The sequence below is a fragment of the Pleurodeles waltl genome, chromosome 4_2 (genome assembly GCF_031143425.1).
Source record: "Pleurodeles waltl isolate 20211129_DDA chromosome 4_2, aPleWal1.hap1.20221129, whole genome shotgun sequence".
Classification (NCBI taxonomy): domain Eukaryota; kingdom Metazoa; phylum Chordata; class Amphibia; order Caudata; family Salamandridae; genus Pleurodeles; species Pleurodeles waltl.
Genome location: NC_090443.1, coordinates 411,765,494 through 411,790,615, shown reverse-complemented (window position 1 = coordinate 411,790,615; position 25,122 = coordinate 411,765,494). Strand labels below are relative to the sequence as shown.

Genomic DNA, 25,122 nt, shown 5'->3' with positions numbered 1-25,122 from the left:
CAAGTATTGTTTTTGTGCTCCTTCCTGCACAAAACAGTTCTTCCTACAGTGCAGACACACTTGCACCATGGAGCAAGGGTGCCTGCATTGGCGCTAGCCTGCCAAAATGGTGCCAGCGCAGTGGGAAAGGACAGGAAGGCCCATATGCCATAGATATGATGCATTCCTGCCCTTTCCCTTTGACCTAGCAGCACAGCAAGGTGACCTGCTGCCTTACCTGCACCAAAAGCACATACATATGGGCCCAAATTTTCACTGTTGCAATTCTGGGAATACTTGATTAAACAGCTCTATCAAAAGATTCTTGATGTAATTACTCTAGAGCTTAAAAATTCAAACATCATTAACGATTGTCAGCATCCCTCAACTTCTGATTATTAGATGCTCAATTGGTTGACTAGGCCCAATTAGCACCTTCTCCTTTCTCTGTAACAGCTATCTCAAGATCTGTGACACTTTAGAGAAAATCTGACAAAGTTTTAGACACACAGAAATGTCCATTGAGTTTTCCACGTCATAATCTTGATAATCAAAAGCTTCTACCTTCCCTTTTCCCTATGCCTTAGATCTCAATTACAGTAGGTACATCAGTAAACTTCCACCTGCATCAAGTGCATCAGTCACTCTGTGAGCTTAGCTTAGAGATCCACTATTCTTCCTCTTTCTGGTACGTAGTTCATAGGCAAAGCAATCTCTGCAGAATATATTAGACTCAATAGATTCCTCGGAGAGATTACTCTCTTCAGAATCCTATACCTCCTGTAAAGTCAGTGGAAAGCGTTGTACTCATGACACTCAGCATGCAGGCAAAGCAGCTGATCAAAGAGGTGCAGTGAGGCCAATCGGTTATTTCAGCTTGCAGGCATCTTTCCCTTCAACAAAATTTTGCAGCAAATATGTTTTACTTCTCACTTTTTCCTGAATGAAAATATCTGTTATCTAGTGATTTGGGAAATCAATTAATAGAGGTGAGAGTAACTGAGTATCTGCGAGTACACTGAATATATGCAGACCCTCGCACCGAGGGACATTGATTTGCCTTGTAATCAAATCAGCACAGAGTAAAGGTTAATGGTGAATAACGTGCAAGTGTAGTTTTACTAGAACCAAGGAGAAATTCTGGCTGTATAGTAATTTGGCGTAACTTGGAATCCAGAACTGGTCACAGTTATTGACAATATTAAATCAACTGTAAGCTATATAAAACTTGACATTGAAACTGTCTCAGGCAAGGAAGTAGAGTCTTAAGTTTGTCTTTAGACTGTTGCACTCCATGACAAAAACTTTTGTAAATCGGTGGGAGATCAGTACTGTGTGCAACATACCTACCTATAAAGATATTGAAGAATCCTCTGCTTTCTAGGTGTTCATACGCACAGATTCCAAGTAAAGACCTCCCAACCAAGTGAATTCTTCATCATACCAACCACCCTTCTTCTGAGCTACCCACTGGGCATCATCCTTACTGAGGACACGTGGTGAACTGAAAGTGTTGAAATATGGGGCAATGTACAATGCGTTTTTGCAATCGCAAATGGCGAAAATTTACATTTGCAACAGCAAAATGGGCATCTACGATGTACCATTCCTATTTTGCAAGTCAATATGGAATTACTGACTCGCAAAATAGGGACTGCGACTCGCAATTAGGAAGGGGGCCCAATTGATTATGATTGTTTTTTTGACCGTGAATGCGGTCGCAAAATAATCACAGTTAACACCAATTTAAAATTTGCGTTAACCCGTTTGCAAATGGTGAAGGGGTCCCCACAGGACTCCTTCCCCTTTGTGAATGGAAGTTAAAATATTTTTTCAGAGCAGGCAGTGGTCCCACGGACCACTGCCTACTCTGAACAAATGAAAAGAAAACTTTTCATTTTTTTCCTTTGAAATGCATCCAATTTTCCTTGAAGGAAAACGGGCTGCATTAAAAAATAACTGCTTTATTTAAAATGCAGTCACAGACATGGTGGTCTGTTGTCCCCAGCAGGCCACCATCCGTGTGAGTGCAGCCATTCCCAATGGGTTTGCAAATTGCAACCTACCTCATGAATATAGATGAGGTAGGTCATTTACGATCCCATTGGGATTCATAAACAGTGTCATTGACACTGTTGTACATTTGGTTTTGCAACTTGTAATTTGCAACTCGCAAATTGCAAGTCGCAAAACATATGGTTGTACATCTGGCCCTCGACGTCCTTAAATCTCATCATACATCCAAAAAAACATACACTTCTATAATACTTGAAATAGGCATGGCCTCTTCTCTCCCAAAAAGGCTCTAATAAGTATAGAGTTCTTTTCGTTTAGGGTCATCGCAGAGTTGTCACATATTAAAGATCACTGGCCAGAGCAAATACAGTTTGACCAAGCCTTTGGATGAAAGGATCTCTGCCCTTATTCTATCCTGTGGAGCCATCTTGTTGACCATTCACCAAGCATTTGTTGTGACTTCTTGGGACATATTTATGTTCAAATGAGAAACCTCTGATCTAACTGTTTCTTGTGTTTTGAAACTCCAAAGTCAGGATATCAATAAGGGGAGGGACATTGGTACCCCAAATCTACTCTTCCTACTCTCGGTCCTGGAGCTCATGAAGGCAGGCACACAAAGAAAAAGGAAAACATTGTGAGTTTCCATTTCTAGTCCCTCCCTGAGCCCCGCATCAGTGTTAGGGGGCAGGTGATGTTAATGGGGTACGGGGGGCAAAGAATGTGAGCAGTCAATAGAGCTAACTTGACATTCTGTTTATTTTACGACCTTGGCCAAATCTCCTATTTATTGATGAGCCTGAGCCAACTGGAGCAGCTGTCAACGACCTTCAGAAAGAAAGTTTATGAACAGCCAAACTTTAATCTGTGATTTAGTAGGTCACGTTGATAAGCTTCTTTCACAGTAAATCAGTAACTACGTTCATAAATGGTTCATGTGAGGTGATGGTGGTTCACAATGCTAACCATCTTCTGAGTTGAAAAAAGCGCCTGAGCTGCTGCAATAAAACATATTCACAAACCTGCCCTATTATATTATTTAAGCAGTCAATACAGGTTAGTAAAGCTCATATATTTCTAAAATAAACTCCTCCCTCATGTTTGGGTCCAGCACCCACACTGCTAGAGAAACGAAATCCACAACTTCCTGTAACAAAAAACGTGTAGCTGTAGATATTTGAGACACAAAATAACCCTTAGGAGATCAAATTCATTCATTAACTTCAAAAATGTCTTTAAAGTATCATGCTCATATAGGTGTGCTATGAAAACGAATATTGTCATTTTCCATGACTCACATGTTGGCTCTACAAAAATCTCAGTCAATCAGTGGTGTAACAAACACTCCCACAGTCCCTGCGATGCGGGGGGAGGGGTACGGGGCGAGCTCCGAAGGGGCTCCTCAGCACAGGACACTGCATGGGCAGTAGGCCCCTGACGGAGTCAAGGGGGAGGGAGCTCCCTCCAGGTACTTTGCAGGGGGGGCCCTCAAGTTTTGTTGCACAACTGCAGTCAATGCAGTATTTCGACCGATGTCCCGCCATGTCCAATCCAACGCCTGTACCATCATTAACTTTACCTTGGTTTGGAAGGCAGACAGATTGTGGTCAGTCAGAAAATTTGAATGTCTCTTTTTCTGCATTAAATCAATATATGGATCAGCCAGACATATCCCTGCCTAACAATCATTCTTGTACCCAGTAATTAAAGCAAGAATCTGGAACGTCTGTAGTTAGCTTGGCCATCGGTAAGAGCCAGGGTCCAATGGATTCTTACTTTTTTTCTGGATGATCACTTCCAGGCGGTGCCTCTACCGCAGTTTCAATCTAATTTCAGGAAACTCCATTGCAAAGTCATGCAGCGTTGAGCCAAAAATCTGACTATCTTTAACATATATGTAGCTCCACTCGCCTTCTCAATCCATTCTTTAAGACTGACATTTTATGTTCATGAAAGACACCGAGCTGATTGTCCTTCTATAAGGTGATCTTACCATCCCTCATGAACGTTTCAAGGAATGTTTATGAGTGGTGGTCAGATAGAAAAAATGCAGTTATCTGAGATTTAATTAGTGGTGGGCGAAGCTCATGGAGTTCTACTCCACGGAATTCCGCAGAGTTGGCTAAAAACTCTGTGGAATTCTGCAGAGTTCCGTGTGCGGCGGAGTGCTGCCTGCCCTACCACCCTGGCCTGAATGCGTCCGATCTCAGAAGCCCTAACAGGGTTGGGCAGCCTGACCCTGCTTAGCACTTCCATGATTGGGCACATTCAGGCCAGGGTGGTATGCCGTAGGCAGCGAAAGCTGCAATTTCAGGCATCTTGTGTTAACACAGCCCACCGGCCTGGAGCCTGCTGCTCTCCACACCTGCACAATTTCCTTCACCAACTGCCCTCATTCACAAACCTGCTACAGAGGGCCAAGCGCACCCCCTGTCCTGCACCAGCCTTGCAATCGCTTCCTTTGCACTTACACACAGCTTTAGACCACCCCTTTCTTTAGGGACCAGCACTAGCAGCATCAAGCCACCTCCTTACCAGCAGCCTGGTATTTTCACAAAGTGCCTAGCCTGGCTTGCCACTGGGCTCTAAGACACTGTCTCAGGCCACACAGATCTCTATCTGATGGGGACTGCCAGTCTACCATTCAGCAGCTGATGCTCACCCGGTCTCCACCTTTCGCTGCTGGCCTCAGCACCGCTCCCCATAACACCACTTCCTTTCCCAGGGACTCTTGGAAGACAGGTTCTTTTCAAGTGGAGCTGTGACTACACATTTCCTTTTTTCCAAGCACAGACCCCCCTCACATGCAAATACTGTCCATGCCCAGTGCCAGCCCCTGTGTGCACATCGAAGAGAAAGCGAAATGAGGGTCTGACATGGGTCAGTGAGGGTCCCCGTTGGCAGCAGCTTGGCTGTCTGCCTCCCTCTGCCCCCATACTCCCGGGCTGCTGAGGACAGTGAAAGGAGGGAGACCTGGATTCGGAGGTGGGGCAGGTGCAACCCCTCAGCAGAAGCTTGCAGCAGCTGCATGCTGACCGGCAGAAATCAAACCCTGTCATAGCGGGGCAAGTGTTGTTTTGGGCCAAATGTAAAGTGCAGCCCAGTTAATTTCCACACAGTGAAAGTGCAGACTGTCTGCACTTGCGCTGTGTGAACCATAACTGGGCTGCAGTGCGCATGCCAGCGAGCTCCCCTCTGTTGCCAGGCTAGCTGAGTTTTTGGCCAAACTCCATGCTCTGCATGGAGTGCCAAAAATCTGTTAACTCCGCCAGTGGAGTGGAGCTCACCGCCAATCCATATATTTAATGCAGGTAAGCCAAAGGTGATCTTTTGCAAGACCTCAACCTGACCTTCAGTTTGTGATTAGATGAGTTCAGTTCTCCTCCCACTCCAGTACATGCAGCCTGTAATCTAGGGGTTAGTTATCTTTGACAATCAATTTACTTTCCAGGACCGCATTTACAAGCTCTCCTCATCCTGTGTGTACATTGTTTCAATAATAAGAAGTTTGCCCACGTCTTATTGGCTCACTTCCTTAAAACAGTAGCTCAAACTCTCATCTTGTCTGGACTACTGAAACTCTCTTTACCTCAGCCTTGCTTCCTACCTAGTGTCTTGCTACAGGGCATTTAAAATGCCAGTGCACATCTTATACTTTGTCTTTTTTCTAGGGTTGGACGGAACTCACTCAGTTTCACTCTGCGGAATTCTGGAGAGTTACAGAAAAACTCTGCCAGATTCCATGGAATTCCACCAATGGGCAGAAAATATGCAGCTTGTGCTTCAATTTAGCGCCAGTAGTGTGAGCAGCATTGAAAATCAGCGTGAACGGCACCATGTGTTGTACAGGAGCTCACGGCCATTTGAGTTCCTTTTGCTGCCGCTTGAGTAGAAAATATTGTCAAACAATAGCAAATCTACTTGAATGGCACCCCTCTGACCACGAAAGGCATTGACCACCCGCATTAGAAAATCAAGCCAGGGGTCACCAGATCTCGCTTGCATGTTCTGGAGCCTCACAGTGGAAAAATTCCACCACATGGTGATGGGAGATTTGGCCATAACCCCATGTTAAAGTGAAACGTGGAGTGGCCAAAATTCCACCAATTCCTCATTACCTCTCTATTCATAAGTGCAGAAGATTTAAGGTATTGAGATTTTGTTGGACCGCATTTAACAAGCTATGACCTAGATACATGACCACAGAATTTGCTGCATATTCTCTCTGTAGGCTGCTCCACTTGTGCTGTGCTAATCTTCTAAACCATATTCAGGTTCCACAGATCCAGAACCGGTGGGTGTGCTTTTTGGTTATCAATGTCAAACTCTGCAACACACTTCAGTCTAGTCTCTGGGGCACAGAGTCTCACACGACCTTTCACAAACTTTTAAAAATACATCTACGGCTAAATATTGCCTCTCATAATTATAGCGCTAGAATTACCTTTTCCTGGATAATGGCTGCACTTAAAAAAAATTCATTCATTCTTAGGGAAAGGGCAGTATTAGTTTAAGTCCATAATTTTGATTAAGGCACACCTTGTGCAATTCCTTGCAGGAATTTGTGAAAAATAGGAATAATAGTACTGACAACGTTCTTGTAAACCTCTACACGCAAGCCATCTTCACTAGTAACTACTGTTATGTAGTGACAGGACAGCATCATTATTCTCCCGAGTGCTGAAGGACAAAGCTAAAGCTAATTATCACTGTTTCATTCAGCTGAGGGCCTGAGAATCCATTAAATGTATGTATAACAATTTCATTCTTAACACTCAACCCCTATGTTCCTGTAAAGTCACAAGTAGTATTCATCACTAGTTCATGAGTAGCGGCTATATCTACTTTCTTATGCCCACTCACAGATCAGTACCCCACTATTGGGGAGTTCTTTAACTATCTGAAACCAGGCTCCAAATAAAAAGTATGCCTCAAGCAGTTGCTTGTGGTGAAATTGATAATTAAGGTGTACAACTTAATGATTCAAAAAAGTAGTTTAGCATCAAGAGACATCAGATATTTTCGGTTTAACACATTCAAGATCTTATTTAACCATTGTTTGGTGTAAGTAAGATGTGTTACCCTACAAAGGCCTTACCTGTTTAACATGACCACAGCTTTTCTTTATTGATTTTTTTGCCCTTGCCCTAATTTTCAGATCACATGCTCCAAACTACATGGTCCTGATGATGACCTGTAAATTATTCTAAGTCGAAATGCTGTTGACGCTACCGACATTTGAACTTAGCAATAAACCTTATTGTCTAACTCGTTCTAATTAATTTCACTGGGCCAACATTAAAACAATCTGTTTGCTGAACTCCATTGTCTTTTATTGAACACACTTGTTTACATCTTTCTTGATTCACTACACTGTGAGATCACTACGGGTACTGAGCACTTTTTAATGGCTTGATCATTAAAGCATATTTATTCTACATCAGCATGATCAAAGTTATTATATTTTGAAAGTTTAGATATTTAGCAAATGCTTGAATGATATGGTTGTTAGGTTACTTATGTCTCTTGATGATAAACTATTATATTGAACCTTAAACTAAATGCCTTAATTATCAGTTTAGCCACTGGGAACTTTCACACATAGGGGCATATTTAATCAACTTTCACATTGAGCCGCAAGGCACCTTGCTGTCCTGCATGAAAGGGAAAGGACAGGAATCCATCATATTTAACATTATACGGTGTATTCCTGCTCTCCGTCTGTGCTAGTGCACAATGTGCTGCCTAGCACCAATGCAGGCATCCTTGCACCATGGTGCAAGGGTGCCTGTGTTGTAGGCAGGATTGTTCTTGTGCAGAAAGGGGCACTGTTGGAACTGGTCCTTTCTGCAGGGTCATCCCCAAACTTGTTGCTTCCTTCCTCCTATTTTATCTGACCAATTTTTGTTGGATTTAGGACTCTGGGCACTTTATCACTGCTAACCATTGCTAAAGTGCATATGCTTTCTTTATAAATTGTATTGGTAATTGGTTTTTCCATCATTGGCATATTTGATTTACTAGTAAGTCCTTAGTAAAGTGCACTAGAGGTGCCCAGGCCCTGTAAATCAAATGTTACTAGTGGGCCTGTAGCACTGGTTGTGCCGCCCACATGAGTAGCCCTGTAAACATGGCTCAGACCTGCTACTACATTGTCTTCGTGTTCAGTTTTAACCTGCCAATTCGACCTGGCAAGTGCGTACACTTACCAGGCCCAAACCTTCCCTTTTTATACATGCAAGGCACCCCTAAGGTAGGCCCTGGTTAGCCCCATGGACAGGATGTAGTATATGTTAAAGGTGGGACATGTAATGATGTGTTTTACATGTCCTAACAGTGGAATACTGCCAAATTCATTTTTCACTGTTGCAAGGCCTATCTCATAGGTTAACATGGGGGCTGTCTTTGAATATCTTTTAAGTGCAGTTTGCCTTTGGGAGCAGATGGGGATGTGAGTTTGGTGTTTCTGAATTCACAATTTAAAAATACAACTTTTGGTAAAGTTGTATTTGAAATTGTCAGTTTAAAAACGCCACTTTGAGAAAGTGAGCATTTTCTTGCTTAAACCATTCTGTGACTCTGCCTGCTTGTGTATTCACCAAGCAGCGTAAATCACAGCAGTGACTTGTGCTGCCTTGCGTTACACTAAATTTACCAAGCCAGGCAGGGCCATGCAGGATGGCCTTGCATGGCTTGATAAATCATATTGTCTACTTGCCTACTTAAAGTCCTTGATGCTGAGGACTCGCAGTGGTGAGATTTGGAGAACTCACTTAGTTGTGTAACATTCTAACTGTGGCAGCTGGGGAATTGTTCTGGGTGAAATTTCGTTTTAATTTGTCTCAACCTGTTTTAAAACAAGTCACTGACAAGTTGTTTTGCACTGTGCACTTTTCAGAAACTCCTCTTCCTGGTTTTCAGGAATTTCACTTGAGCAGCCATTTTGTTTTTCGGTGCTGTAGTTGTTTTCGGTCTTGCCTACTTAAAGGCTTTGATGCCGCGGATGCACTGCAGACACGCACAGCGGGCGCGCCACTGGCGCGCCGAAGGCACACCAAAGGCAAGCCCGTCTGCGACCAGTCCACATCCAGCACCAGCCACTCTGCCTGTTCCCATCCAGATATTCATTTGTCACTTACAGTTTTAAAATCACTCAATAATGTTTTCAAGCCTTGTAATGTCACCCTTTCCCCTACTAAGATGAGGGGTCCCTTGACATGTTGGAACTTCAGAGTTGTACTTAGTACCTGTTATGAACCTCAGAATATGACCATGAAACTATCTGAAGAAAAGTAACTATGTTGTGACCTAATTAATGCTTGCTCCCTGAGCTAACATGCTCAAGATATTCAAAACATACTTATGGACCTACAATTGGATCTTCTTTTTATTATGGAATCATGTCTCGAGGAGGGTCTAACCCTGATAATGCTCAGGCTTTGCCCCCAGACTACTTGACTGTTAAGAAAGATAGAGTAGAGTCCCATGGGGTTGGCCTGGCTATTATTTACAAGAACATCTATCAATGTACCTCCTTTGACCTTGGTCCTTTGGAGGGAGCAGAAAGCTTTGGGTTCTACTTTAAACTTAGGGCCCGATTTAAGAAACCCCTAGCGCCACCTTGCTCCACATTAGCATATTTTTTTTGCCGCGAATGTGGAGTTAGGTTAGCAAAAATGCTGCGCCATATTTACCAAAAGGCGCAGTGCACCCATTGCGCCACTTTGTACACCCTTGTACCACATTATACCTGCTCCAGACATAGGGGGTCATTCTGACCTCGGCGGTAAAAGGCTCTTACCGCCGGTCAGAAGTCCACCATTCTACCGCCGCGGCCGCGGTAAACCGCCACGGTCATTCTGACCCACAACTGCCAAACCGCCAAAAACCCGACATCCACGGAAGGCCGCCTCATCAGCGGACAGCGATAAACTGGAGATGACCAAACCTCCACCGTCACGCCAACACAAACACGCCCATGCCATTACGACCCACGAATCCACGCGGCGGTCTTTCAACCGCAGTATTCCATTGGCGGTACACACCGCCGCGGTCAAAATACACACATCTTTACAAAACACAGCCACATTGGACAATTCGAAATACACACACCTGATACACATACACACACCACACCCACACATCCAATCAACTATAAAACACACACCCACATCCCCCACAAACCCCCACTACTAGAAATTCGGAGAGAAGGCGAGAGAGAGAGAGAGAGAGAGAGAGAGAGCACAGCTATCGAAAACCCCAACACACAGAGGAACACAACATCATCACCCACACTACATCCACGCACAAAACACCACACACCACCACACACACCACACTCATCACCACAAACACCACCCCACACCACCCCATGGCACCCCAAAGACAACCCAGGTTCTCGGACCAAGAACTCAGGTTCATGGTGGAGGAAATAATTAGGGTAGAGCCCCAGCTATTCGGCACACAGGTGCAGCACACCACAATAGCCAGGAAGGCGGAGCTATGGCAAAGGATCGTCGACAGGGTCAACGCTGTGGGACAGCATCCCAGAAACCGGGAAGACATCCGAAAGCGCTGGAACGACCTACGGGGGAAGGTGCGGTCGATGGTGTCAAGACACAACATCGCTGTGCAGAAGACTGGCGGCGGACCCCCACCCACTCCACCCGAATTCACAGCATGGGAGCAAGAGGTCTTGAACATCCTGCATCCTGAGGGCCTCGCTGGAGTAGGCGGAGGAATGGACTCTGGTAAGTCGAATCCCAACTACTTCACCCCCCCAACCACCAGCATGCCAACCCACACGCATGGCACACACAGAAGCAATAACCATACTCTTTTACCCCTGCAGGGCCCGAACGCCAACACACCGGCCAGGAGGGTCCAGATTTGTCCATCCCGCCCCCAGAACAGGCCCCCAGTGATGACAGCAGCTCTGTCGACCTAGAACCTGATAACCAGCCCGGACCATCGGGGACCTCTGGACAGTCGGTTCCCCACACACAGACACAGGCCACAGCAGACCCAACCCCCTCTGGGAATACCAGCACAGCTCCCACCCAGCGGGCCCATGCCTCTGTCTCCAGTAGCGGTGTGTCCGCCACTACAGGGCACCCAGGCTGAACCACCACCCCAACAACAACAGGGACCTGGGGGCAGTGGTAGTGGGCACACCGTCCAGGGGACAGAGGCCTGGGGAAACAGGGCAACTGGGAGGGCTGCTGTGCGAGAGGGGGTTGACCGGCCCAGGGAACCCACTCTCCAAGAGGCCCTCACCACCATCATGGGAGCATACCACCGCTCCCAGGAGACGATGGCGACGGTACTGGCCAGGTTCCAGGAGATCCAGGCACAGCAGGAGGAACGGTACATGGGGTTCAGAGACGAACTCAGGAGCATCGGTACCGCAATGGGGACCATCGTCCTGGCCCTCAACCAGATAGTCACCACATTGCGGGACCATGTGGCACCCCAAAGGGCCCCTGTCACCAGCCCGGACGACGAACAGCCTACCACCTCTGCCGGCGCAAGTGGACAGGAGGCCCCCACACCACGACAGGCCACCAGAACCCCACCTCCTGCTGAAGATCAACCAACCCGCAAGCGGAACCTGAGATCACACAAGAAGACAAAGTAGGATGCCAAGACCCCCGCCAGCCTAAGATACCCCCTGATGTCATCCCACTGTCCCACATTGTCACCCTGTCCAACCTTGAACTGCCCCTGCTCCATCCTTCCACAGGCATATGGGCAATGCACCTGTGCTACTGAGAACTGGACTCTGCCATGGACATTACTCCACCCCCACCCATCACCGTTTTACTATCATGGACCTATACGCATCACTGAAAATAAATCACCAATTGCACTTCAAATGTCAGGAGTCTGCTTGTATTCTTTACAAATGTATTACACATAACGGTGCAATAATGTTCATTTACATTGTGATGACAACATACCAGTGTCAATAAGCATTAGTCCATGGGCAAACAAAGCAGAAGTCACGCTGTGGGTCATACAGCTCTGAAAAGGGAAGGGAAAGTCAAAAATCAGTGAAAAGGAACTGGGGGGAAACACAGAAAGTAGAGATGCAGGAGGCCAGAAGTAAATGTAAAATGGCGTGGGTGATTCTTACCTGGGTGCTACTGAAAATACTGTTGTATAACTGTGTCCCTGTTGTCCGTTTCGTCCCCGTCGTCTTCCTCCTCTTCACTCTCCACAGGCTCCACAGCTGCTACAACACCACCATCTGGACCATCCTCCTGCAGGAAAGGCACCTGGCGTCGCAATGCAAGATTGTGAAGCATACAGCAGGCCACGATGATATGACACACCTTCTTTGGTGAGTACATGAGGGATCCCCCTGTCATTTGCAGGCACCTAAACCTGGCCTTCAGGACCCCGAAGGTCCGTTCTATAATCCTCCTAGTTCGCCCATGTGCCTCATTGTACCGTTCCTCTGCCCTGGTCCGGGGATTCCTCACTGAGGTCAATAGCCAAGGCAGGTTGGGGTAACCAGAGTCACCTATTAGCCACACACGGTGTCTCTGTAGCTGTTCCATCACATAAGGGATGCTGCTATTTCGCATGACATACGCGTCATGCACTGACCCAGGGAACTTGGCATTTACATGGGAGATGTACTGGTCAGCCAAACAGACCACCTGGACATTCATTGAATGGTAATTTTTTCTATTTCTGTACACCTGCTCATTGTCTTTTGGGGGTACTAAAGCCACATGGGTCCCATCAATGGCACCAATGATGTTGGGGATATGTCCAAGGGCATAGAAATCACCCTTCACAGTGGCCAAATCACCCTCCTCAGGGAAAACAATGTATCTCCGCATGTATTTCATCAGGGCAGACAACACTCTGGACAAAACCTTAGAAAACATAGGCTGAGACATCCCTGATGACATGGCCACTGTTGTCTGAAAAGACCCACTTGCCAAAAAATGGAGTACTGACAGAACCTGCACCAGAGGGGGAATCCCTGTGGGTTGGCGGATGGAGGACATCAGGTCTGGCTCCAGCTGGGCACACAGTTCATGTATAGTGGCTCGGTCAAGTCGGTATCGAAGTATAATATGTCGTTCTTCCATTGTCAACAGGTCCACCAGCGGGCGGTACACGGGAGGGTTCATCCTTCTCCTCGCAAGTCCCAACGGACGGTGCCTATGAAGGACAACATGGAGCACAGAGTCAAGCAACCCCCAGGTTCGTTCACACAGCTTGCACAGTACACGAATCGCTATGCATTGAAAGGCTTGTATGAGTGGCAATGCAAGGCCTAGGCCTGTGTGACGCAGTAGAAATCATGCCATGTGGGCCCTTGAAATGGCTGCTGCCTGACCTGTGAAGTGTGACAGTGGGATATGAGGTCACTGCGCTGGCTTGGCACACCGTGGCGGTAGGCGGTCGAAGACCGCGGCGCAAAGCAGCATTGGTTAACATCGAACCCTTTGGGTCTCAGGAGCCAATGACGATGTGCGCCGGCGGTCGCGGTACGCACCGCCGCGGTACGCACCGCCGCGGGCGTGACCGCCATTTTCTATCTGCTTAATCACTCGAGACCTGATCATCCACAGGAGAGGACCTATACTGCAAGTGCTGCTGTGACCTCGGTCTGGAAGAGACAATGGCTGCTGCGACTGGGGAAAGGGCCCCTGCCTTCACTTCAGAAGAGTTGGAGAAACTTGTGGATGGGGTCCTGCCCCAGTATGCTCTACTCTACGGTCCTCCAGACCAACAGGTTAGTACACAGGGTGCACGTTGAATGGGCTATGCCTGGGTTGTGTATGGTGGATGTAAGATGGTGGGGTGGGGAGCGAATGAGGAGTGCAAGGCACGACAGATGAGAGCATGTGCCACATGGCAGGGTTGGGGAGGGGGGGGCAATCACATCTAACATGCAGAAAAATGTTGAAAATTCCTTTCCCACCCTGTACATGTCAAATAGGTCAGCGCCCATCAGAAAGTCGACATTTGGCGTGCCATCGCCACGGACGACCGGGCCCTGGGGGTCCACACAAGACGGGGCACCCACTGCCGAAAGAGGTGGGAGGACATCCGCCGCGGGACCAGGAAGACTGCCGAGTCACTGCTGGGGATGGCCTCCCAACGTAGGAGGGGTGCCAGTCGTACCTTGACCCCCCTGATGTCCCGGATCCTGGCGGTGGCCTACCCCGATTTGGATGGGCGCGTGAGGACATCACAGCAGACACAAGGGGGTGAGTACCAGCACATTCTGCTATCTTTACACGCAGTGGAGGCGTCTGGGTGGGGGAGGAGGGCTGTGGGTGACATTAGGCCAGGGCGCTTTCTGTAGTGTAGTCCCCTCCTTTAGGCATGGCCCTGTGCCCCCGCCCCCCACCTCTGTAGGGTGCCAAGTAAGGCAATCCATGGTCCAGCATCACCCATGTGCGCATATGTTGTCCATAGACCTGTTGGCCTAGTCACAAGTACTGAGTAGTGTACCCCGATTGCGCGGTGTAGTGCATGAGGCTCCTGTGTCTGTCCTCTCCGCCAACGGTGTTGACAATGCATGCACTCAACCTGTTTTTATTTCTCCCCCCACCCTTTTTCTTGATCTTCTTGTGCATGTGTGCATTAGCATCATCAGGCGGAGGAGAATTGGCATCGGAGCACGAGGAAGCTGCAACTCACAAGGCCCCGGTGGGCCATGGTACAGACACCGAGGTCACCAGTGATACGGAGGGCGAGGGGAGCACCACAACGGGGACCCGTGGTGACACCAGCGACACCAACACGTCCTTGGAAGGGAGCTCCCTAGCGGTGGCGGCAACATCCGGGCCCCCCGCCTCTACAGGTACAGCCGCCACCCAGCGCACCAGCTCCGCCCTCCCAGCAGCCCGTCAGCCTTCGCTCTGTGCCCGCTCGCCCAAGAAGGCGGGCATCTCCTTCGCCCCAGGCACCTCAGGCCCTGCCCATGTTAGCCCTGCTGCCCTCAGTGAGGAGGTCATTGACCTCCTACAGACCATCATTGTTGGGCAGTCTACCCTTTTGAATGCCATCCAGGGGGTAGAGAGGGAGGTGCATCGGAGCAATGCATACCTGGAGGGCATTCATTCGGGTCAGGCTGCCCATCAACGATCGTTCAATGCTCTGGCCTCAGCACTGACGGCAGTCATTGTCCCTGTTTCCAGCCTCCCTCTTCTAACTGCCTCCACCCTGTCTCTGTCTCCTGTTCCTCAGCCTATCCCATCCACACCATCAGACCAGCCTGCACACACCTCAACACCCAAGGGCAGCTCATCCAGACATAAGCACCACAGATCACACAAGCATTCACCCAAGCAACACCCAGATGCAGACATGCCAACAGCCACTACCACCCCTGTGTCCCCCTCCTCCTCGTCTCCCTCCTCCCTCCCTGTGACGTCACCACTCACACCTGCATGCACACCACCATCAGCCAGTACGTCCATCACCAGCACACCCTCCAGTACAGTCCGCACACGTGCAGTCACCACCCCCACTGCCATTTACACATGTCCTCTCCCACTGTGTCTGTCACCCCCTCTTCCAAGACACACAAACGCAGGCAGCCACCCACCCAACAGCCAACCACCTCACGACAGCCTACGTCACAAGCACCTGCACCCAAAGACAGCACACCTGACTCTCCTACAACCACATCCTCTTCCTCCACTCCCATACCCACTACACCTACCCTTTACATTGGTCCTAAAAAACTTTACCTCTCCAAACTTAACCTCTTTGCCCCACCTGACCCACCCCCTCCATCTGCTAAGAGTCCCAAGAGCACCTCAGCCACCACCAGCCCTGCTTCAAGTGTCACCATTGTGCACGGGTTTTGGAGTCCACCCTTTCCCAGCACTGATACATCGGCCAGCAGCAAGGGGACAGCCAGCCCCCCCCCTGGAAAGAGGACCCGTAAAATCAGGGGCCGCCGCGAGAAGACTGACACGGCTGCCCCCAAGGAGCAAAGTCCTGGGCCGTCACCTGCCACAATATCCAGGGGAGGCAAGGGCCAGAGAGCCTCATCGAAGGAGGGCAAGGGCAGCAGGGCGGAGAAGTCAGCCAGCAGGGGCGCGGACCAGGAGGGCCCCATAAGCCCCATCCCGGGTGTGAGGGAGGACACCCACGGGCCCAGGACTCCGTCACAGAAGGGTCCAGCAACTGCATGGTCGGAGGGCGACTAAGCAGGGAGTCCTGGCCAGGTCTGGCTCCCTTGAATGACTGGACAAGCACCGCTGAAGAGGGCCCCGCCGTGCAGAAAGACACCGCTGAAGAGGGCCCCGCCGTGCAGAAAGACACCGCTGAAGAGGGCCCCGCCGTGCAGAAAGACACCGCTGAAGAGGGCCCCGCCGTGCAGAAAGGCACCGCTGAAGAGGGCCCCGCCGTGCAGAAAGGCACCGCTGAAGAGGGCCCCGCCGTGCAGAAAGACACCGCTGAAGAGGGCCCCGCCGTGCAGAAAGACACCGCTGAAGAGGGCCCCGCCGTGCAGAAAGGCACCGCTGAAGAGGGCCCCGCCGTGCAGAAAGGCACCGCTGAAGAGGGCCCCGCCGTGCAGAAAGGCACCGCTGAAGAGGGCCCCGCCGTGCAGAAAGGCACCGCTGAAGAGGGCCCCGCCGTGCAGAAAGACACTGCTGAAGAGGGCCCCGCCGTGCAGAAAGACACCGCTGAAGAGGGCACCGCCATGCAGAAAGACACCGCTGAAGAGGGCCCCGCCGTGCAGAAAGGCACCGCTCCGCTGGGCCCCGCCGTCTCAAGCACCGCTCTGCTGGGCCCTTCCTGTCAAGCACCGCTCTGCTGGGCCCCTTCCTGTCAAGCACCGCTCCGCTGGGCCCCGCTGTCTCAAGCACCGCTCCGCTGGGCCCTTCCTGTCAAGCACCGCTCTGCTGGGCCCCTTCCTGTCAAGCACCGCTCCGCTGGGCCCTTCCGGTCAAGCACCGCTCCGCTGGGCCCCGCCGTCTCAAGCACCGCTCCGCTGGGCCCTTCCTGTCAAGCACCGCTCTGCTGGGCCCCGCCGTCTCAAGCACCGCTCCGCTGGGCCCTTCCTGTAAAGCACCGCTCCGCTGGGCCCCGCTGTATCAAGCACCGCTCCGCTGGGCCCTTCCTGTCAAGCACCGCTCCGCTGGGCCCTGCCGTCTCAAGCACCGCTCCGCTGGGCCCCGCCGTCTCAAGCACCGCTCCGCTGGGCCCTTCCTGTCAAGCACCGCTCCACTGGGCCCCGCCGTCTCAAGCACCGCTCCGCTGGGCCCTTCCTGTCAAGCACCGCTGGCCCATTGGCAGTCCCGGTTCTGTGTCGGGCAGGCCTTCACGACGCACTCTGCCCACCATGCCTCCTCCATGACCAGTGGTCTCTGTAATCCACCTGATGGACTGTGGCTTTGCACTCCCCAGGATGTAACAGTGGGCAATCCACCCACTGTAGAGACTTGTGAGACTGTGGCTTTGCACTCCCCAGGATGGCAGAGTGGGCAACCCACCCACTGTAGAGACTTGTGAGACTGTGGCTTTGCACTCCCCAGGATGGCACAGTGGGCAATCCACCCACTGTAGAGACTTGTGAGACTGTGGCTTTGCACTCCCCAGGATGGCACAGTGGGCAATCCACCCACTGTAGAAACTTGTGAGACTGTGGCTTTGCACTCCCCAGGATGGCACAGTGGGCATGGTGGACCCTTCGTGGATCTGGCGTCGTGGACTCATGTGGCTGAGGTGCCCCCCCTTCCCTTCCCCCTGAGGTGCCTGTAGTTTTGTCATCTGATGCCCCAGCAGTGTTCTCTCCAACTGACTCAGGTCTCCTGTGTGGGCTTTGCCCATGTGTTGATACACTTTGGCCCACGGACAGTGGAAATTTAAGTGACTGTGCAGGACTTATTGCCTATATTTATCGGTTTCGCAATGTTCTTACTTGATTTTTTACAATTCATTTTGCTATTTTACCATGACTTCAAAGAACCTCTTATATACATAAATGTTGTTTCTCACTTTAATTATGTCTTTGCATTATTCCGGGGGGTTTGGGTGGTGTCACTGTGACTTGGTGCTCTGCATTGGTGTGTAGATAGTTGGGGGGGGTCGCATATGTGTGTGCCCGTGAGCTTTCCTCCTCCCCCCTCCCCTGTGTCGTAGGTGCAGTACTCACCGTTGTCGTCTGCGCCGGCGTTCGTACTGGTGGTAGATGAGCAGGTAGACAATAGCTGGTAGGATGTGTAATTCGGGCTCCATGCTGTCCTCCTTCCTCGTGGAGTGTGTATAGGTGAGCGTTTTCCCGTTCGTAGTCTGTTTCCGCAGTGTTTTTATTGGCGGGGCTCCCGCCCCGGAAAAGGTGGCGGATTGGTGAGTTGTGATAGGGTGGGCGGTACATTGTCTGCCGCCTGGCTGTTGGCGGTGACCGCCGCGCTGTTTGTCTGTCCCGCCGTGGCGGTCGGAGTGTTAAAGTGGCGGCCTGTGTTGGCGGTTCCCGCCAGGGTCAGAATACCTTTTTTTTGACCGCCTGCCTGTTGGCGGGTTGGCCGCCGCTTTATCACCGACCGCCAGGGTTGGAATGACCGCCATAATGTATGCAAGGGAGGTGATCCAGCATTAAGAGGCCCAGAAAAATGACATAGTGGAATCTATGAGATTCCACTACACCACTTTTAGCTTCATTTTTAACACCTGCCTAAGGTAAGCGTTAAAATTACGCTCTCATTGTTTTCACTAGGCCTCCTTTCACTTTGCAGGATTAGCGTAAACTTATTTATGCTAATCCTGCAAAGCGCCAAAATATCGCCAACATTTTTGACGCTAGTTCCCTAACCAGCGCCACAGTGCGCCATATCATAAATATGGTGCACACATGGTGGCGTTAGGGGGCGCAATGGGATGCAAGAAAAGTGGCATGTCATGACATGATGCATGACTTTTCATAAATATCCCCCCTAGACCCTCCCAGTCGTTTGCTGGAAGACTTATTTACCACCCTCCAAGAACGAGCTCCAGGTTTCTTGCCTCCTTAGGGGAAGTCCTCACACCCTCCATACTTTGTTTCGCGAACCTCACTATTTTAGGAGAGTTTAACCTTCACCTAGATTGCAGTAACGACCCAGATGTAACTATGCTTGCTGACACTCTTAAAATTTTTGGCCTTCAGCAAGTACCATCCTGATAATTCAGCAGGCCACACGCTTGCTGGTAGTTGCTCAAACGACCCCACTCTGATGATTAAGGAATCGATTTGGCAGGCCTGGTCCGATCATGTGCTGATTCCGTTCAATATCCCTTTTCAAATTGCTAAGCAACCCTCCATTCGCCCTTCGCCAATCCCTCAAATGATTCGGAAATGGGGAAAACTGTGAACTAACCCCAATTTTGTCAAACATTTATTTGGTTCCATTCCATCCCTGTCATGCAATGTGACGGAGGATGTTCTAATATTTAAAAATTACATTCTGCTGATTGTTCGCCAACTCTTTCCCCTTTGGTTTATGCTGTGCCACCCGCTGTGAACCTGCCAGACCTCCGCACCATTAAAGCAACATTCACCCTTCACTCCATTGGGAAATATCAACCTCTGCATTGGTTATAACTGCTTCCACAAAGTATTGGCTATTTATCTTTGCTCTATCTTGTCAGTTTTCATTATGCAATGCAAAGCAAACCATATCACGGAAATTAGTTTGTGAAAAAAATGATCTTCCCCATGCTCCTCGATCAAACACCTGTAACCTGAGACTGAAAGGGCCACCAAACCACATAACCTTTTAAAAAACAAAAAAGTGCTTAGAAAATGTCAGCACAGTAAGAGAAGAGATGAACTACAACGTGGATGTCTGGTACTTCGTAAAAGTTCCAACAAGAAAGAAAATATTGTCTTAATAGAATCACTACAGTAATCCCACTTGAACTGTGTGCCTGACCAGTAAGCTCCCTGCTCCTGCTCAACTGGTACAACACTGAATCCTGTATCTTCAATTCATATTCAAAGATCCCCAATTACACAGATTCTTCAGGTACTCCATTGGCCACCATCACCATCCTTCTCCTCAACAAATCATAGTTATCAAGTCATCATATTTTTCAGAACCTTTGATCTTACTCAACTGATCCCATACCTCCTTGGAATCACCCAGATATATAAAAATGTTTGACTGCTCTCAATCATTTTGTGATTTTACAGTCTGCTGATGGTATTGCAGGAGCACTTAGCCTTGCACAGTCAAACAGAATTTCCTGAAGAATAACGCTCCCCCTGTAAATCAAGATTCCAGTACGAGCTTTAACAGGTTTCTGAGAGATTTTAATCCAAAGGGGAAGCAGTGAGGACGTCGAATCTCCACACCAAGGACCATATTTACAAGAAAGTGCTACATCATAGATGATGCAACACTTTTCTTGCGCCCCATTACTCCCCCCCTAACGACACCAGGTCTGCACCATATTTACAATATGGTGCGCCATGGCACACGTTAGGGCAATAGCATCATCATTTTTAACACTATTACCAAAATTATGCCACTAATCCTGCAAAGTAAAGGGAGGTCCATTGAAAACGATGGGAGTGTCATTTTAACACCGTACTTAGGCAGGCATTAAAAATGATGCTAAAATGGCACATTGAAAGCTTGAAAATTTCACTGCTCATTATTACGGGCCTCCTCACGGGGGAACGCCCCCCTTGCATACATTATGCCTGGCATAGCCATAATGTGGCTCAAGGGGTTACAAAGTGGCGCAATGCATGCATTCTACGCATCCTTCAGCTTCTGGTGAATATTAGATGCTTTATAGATTGACTGTCTGCCTTGAACACCTTCTCTCTCACTGTAAAAATGTGCCTCTGGATCTGTGACAGTTTAGAGATAATTCTTCAATGGTTCAACCATTTTCCTCATAATCCACTGAGTGTTCCATGTCATAGTCTTGATAGTCAAAAGCTCCTACCATGTCTCTTACCTATGCTTTCAATTTTAGTTAGTCATTTGCCTCAGCATCCAGTGCATCAGTCGGTCTGAGGGATCTGCCATTCTTACTCACAGCTGTAGTTAATTCATATGCAAAGCCATCCCTGCAAAAGATATTAGATTCAGTAGATTCCTCAGAGAGTTTAGCCTCTTTAGTATCCTCTCCCGCTATAGAAGCAGCGGTAAGCTCTGCATTCATTACACTCACAGGATAAGCAAAGTAGGTGTTCAAAGAGGTGCAGCAAGATCAAGTAGCCACTACACCCGGCTGTCATCTTTTTCTTCAGAAAACAATTTGGGGGCATATTTATGAGCCCATAGCACCACCATTGCGTCACTATGTATGTGTGAGGCTCTGGTGGTGCTATGCCCTGCGCCGTATTTACAAGGTGGTGTAAGCCACTTTTTGTTGCTTAACGGCACCTTGTAAATACGGCCCCTTCACACGCAACACTTTGCGTGGAAGGGGCGTGCAATGAGTGTTGCTGTGGGCATACCACAGCAACACTATTGCATTTTGATATTGCCCCAGATTTACGTGTTTTCGTAAACCGGAGGCAGTACCTTCTAAAATCTAACGCCACCCCAGGGGTGATGTTAGCAAGGTGCAAGGAGGAGGAATACTTTTATTCCTCCTCGTTTTTTTGCTTTTTCTATGTGTGCTGCATTCTGCAGCATGCATAGAAAGAGCAAAACACCAGAAAGAATTGTTAATGTGCGGGAAGGTGTCCCTTACTGCACATAAATAATCATTTTAAAATTACACTTTGGCACTTCTGTGTGTGCTGCAGCACACACAGAAATGCCAAATTGCCATTTGTGATTGTTTATGTGGAGGAAGGGACACCTTCCCGCACATTAACAATCAAACCCTTCAGCGCAGCCATCCTTGCACGATGGTGCAAGGAGGCCAGCGTTGGCGCTAGGCAGCTCAATTTAGCGCCAGCGTAGGGAGAACTTTTTGCCACTTTTTAGTAAATCTGGCCCTTGAGCATCTATGAGTACCCCAAGTTCCCGCAGGCCCTCACGCTGAGCTACATGGGTGTGCCTTTTTGTCATTTTTATTACCACAGCTTCTGACATTTTCAGAATAAAAGGGGACATTACAGTTCACCTTTGCCATTTGCATATCAACTACAGCAGGATCGGGCACTGTCATCTATTACTAATTCAACATCGTCATAAGTTCAAACATCAGCAGTTTATAGTCATTTTTTCTAGTGAAACTTAGCAAATATCCAACTAATTCAATGGAAAAAGAACCCCACCCCCTTATCTCCTCCTCCAACCTATTTCAATATAGTGTTATTTACTGTGTGACATATAATTCGTATTTTAAGCTTGTCAATATGTATATCAAAAAGTATAACCATAAGTCAATTTGCAAGATGCCTAGCATGTCTTTGTCTCCTGGTCCTCCATTCGCCCTGGGTTATTCACATTTTCCTAGTGATCTTGTCTTTATCAGTGTTCTGTAACTTTTATGCATACTTATTAAGGCCCATCCTCTCCCAGAGTTGCTATCTCTTGTACCATTATGCCCCGGGATAGAAGGTTGTCAGCTGCCCCCTCATATCTTGTCCTTCTCACATGTGCCTCTTCCGCTCCTGCCCATTCCAATAAATATGTTCTCCGGGTTTTAATCTCAGGGGTTCTAGCACCACGCCAGTGGATGGAGCTGCGCCGTTTTGCCACTATTAGGCCCAGTTGGGCAAACTTATTGCTTAGTTTCTTTTTAGTTTTAGCCAGTAGTAGGGCCAGCAGACATTGTTTTAATGTACATGCAACCTCCCAGCCTTCATCATTTTGATATTTCTGTCCAGTATATTTTAATTACCAAACAGTTCTATATAGGAAATGTAGAAAGTCTGCATCCCGCAGTCCGCACGTAGCACAATATATGCCCAAAGAAAGGCTCGGAAGCCGCCAGCGCGTTAACTTAAATGTAGGGGCGCCGAATACCAACGCTTTGGGTCTTCATTTCACCTCAGGCCCAGTGAATCCAAGGCCTGACGCTCCCTGCCCATTTAACTCACTCTTCCAGGTTCCTGCTTCCTCCCTTTGTTACGTTTTTTTCCGCCTGTCTCTTCCTCGTCTTTTCGCTTTGTGAGTTTTACCCTCTGTTGCTCTTGGTAAATGTCTGAAGAGGAAAAATAAGTGCCGGTCCCCAAAAATAAGTACGGGTGGTGTCCACCGCCAACCACCAGCTCAAATTAGGCACTGATATTGTGGATGCAATATTTTTAGGTCGATGTTTTGATCACAATATATCGAAACACAACTCAGGACCTTGTCTCCTGGCTTAAGCCAGGCAAATACCTTAGTAAGTCAGTCAGATATTGTTTAACTCACAACATGCACAATTGTATTTGAATACAAATGCTATAGTTGGTGTATTCTTCAAACCAGATTAACCCATCACTACGCTTCGTCTACACTTTCTTCTCCTAATAATTTATTAATTAATACGTTGTTATGCCTTAGCCCGGAGAATGGTTTAAGTAAATGGAATTTGATATATTTTCGTTTTTTTGGGGACTACAATCCAACAAAAAACGTGTTTCATACAATATATTCAGAATATAACCTTTCAGTAGGTATCCCTGTCTCCCTTCATGTTATCATTCTCCAACACTTAGTTAGTAAAAAGAAAGCATAAGTGCACATGTGCATCATTTTTCTTGGGAGCTCACCACCAGCAGTTTTAAACACAGGTGTTGCTGAACACCAAGGCTGGCTATCCCTGATTAATCCTCCCACCTCTATTTTTCTATTGCCCTACACTTCCTGTCGCTGTACCTCTCTCTCTTGCAGGTTGTTTTTGATCCATGCTTGTTGCTTTAGTCACAACATTTCTCTTCTAAGTTTGTTTTCCCTTGTATTGCTTTCTCTCACTTCCTCTGGATTAAAGCATAGCGATAACAAAATTCTGGACCCAAAAAGGAGTGGCGGTGCTCAGCACCAACACAAATTAAGCACTGTATTTGTCTCATTTTTCTCTATGTCTGCCCTCTTTTAAATTAAGTATCTTCCAGCTCTCTGTCTAAATTTCTCTTGATTTGTTTCCATATTCTTTCTTGCAATCGTTCTTTCTTTTTCTTCTCTCTTATGTTTGCAGGCTGTCTCTTTTTGGCTCTTTATTTCTCGACCTCTTATTGCTCAGTATTTCTCTTCACTCTCTCAAAGCCGTTCATAGTTCATGTTGACCCTGTTAGAGTCTGTCCTATTTGGTTAGTGTATGTTCCTAATTCAAAGTGACCCTTTTAAAGATTCAGAGAAATTGGGAGTTTTGCTCAGACTGGGAATCCGAAAAACAGGGGATTTTAACACATCCTCTAGCACAAAAATGAACTATTCTCAGCACTAGATGCTTATTTAGTATTTATTTTGTTCCATGCAGACTACTGTGTGTAACATTAAACAACGTCCCGATTTCTCCACTACTGGCCAATGGGATGTCGTCACAGAGACGGACGGGGTACAGGAGTCAGCCATCTTTGATGCGATCCTGGTCTGCAGCGGACATCACACCTTTCCAAACATGCCGCTGGACTCTTTCCCTGGTGAGTTCCACTCCTCTAAAAGCTTGAAGCAGGTCTGTTTATCATGGGCAGAAGCAGAATGAAAAAATATGTGCTCCAGTATAGGTTGGTGCAGAAACCGAGCTAACAATATTTTTCTAGCTGCATATGCTCAGAAAAAATCTCAGGGGTCTAAGCATTGAAAAATCCCAAATTGTGGATATTGAAGGTAATTCCAAATCAATGACAGCGGGTCACTACGCTACACCTCTACCAAATATTCTTGAACTCAACGTCCCCTGTTGAGTTGAGAAGCCTTGTTGGGTTCTGATCTGGTGAGAGTGCCTTTTATGTTCTATCTCTGACTTTTGTCACATACTAGAAGCTATGAAACTCACTGCGTATGTGAATGTTCTGCTTCCAACGTAATCATTGCACAAATCGCTTCTGAGCAAGCTCCAGATGCAAACCACTCGCCCTGTTGTGAGGGATGTCCCAGTGGCATGTGGATGAGGTGTGGGGAAGCGGACAGGCACACTATGCACTCACGAGCGCACACATACACCCAGCATTCACAAGAACATACACACGCACACACCTACTCACAGTAGGCACCTACAAATACAAATACTTCGATACGCACAAAGGTGCACCCAACATTCAAC

The 25,122-nt window shown here is 48.2% G+C and overlaps 1 protein-coding gene across 2 annotated transcripts in view; it reads left to right on the top strand.

Moving 5' to 3' along the window:
* LOC138292818 (flavin-containing monooxygenase 5-like) overlaps positions 1 to 25,122 on the top strand; it is a 373,180-nt gene that overhangs the window by 266,774 nt on the left and 81,284 nt on the right. For both annotated transcript variants that reach the window (XM_069231613.1, XM_069231614.1), the window contains one exon: positions 24,337 to 24,499. In XM_069231613.1, coding sequence (XP_069087714.1) covers positions 24,337 to 24,499 — 163 coding nt within the window. The remainder of the gene's footprint in view (positions 1 to 24,336; positions 24,500 to 25,122) is intronic.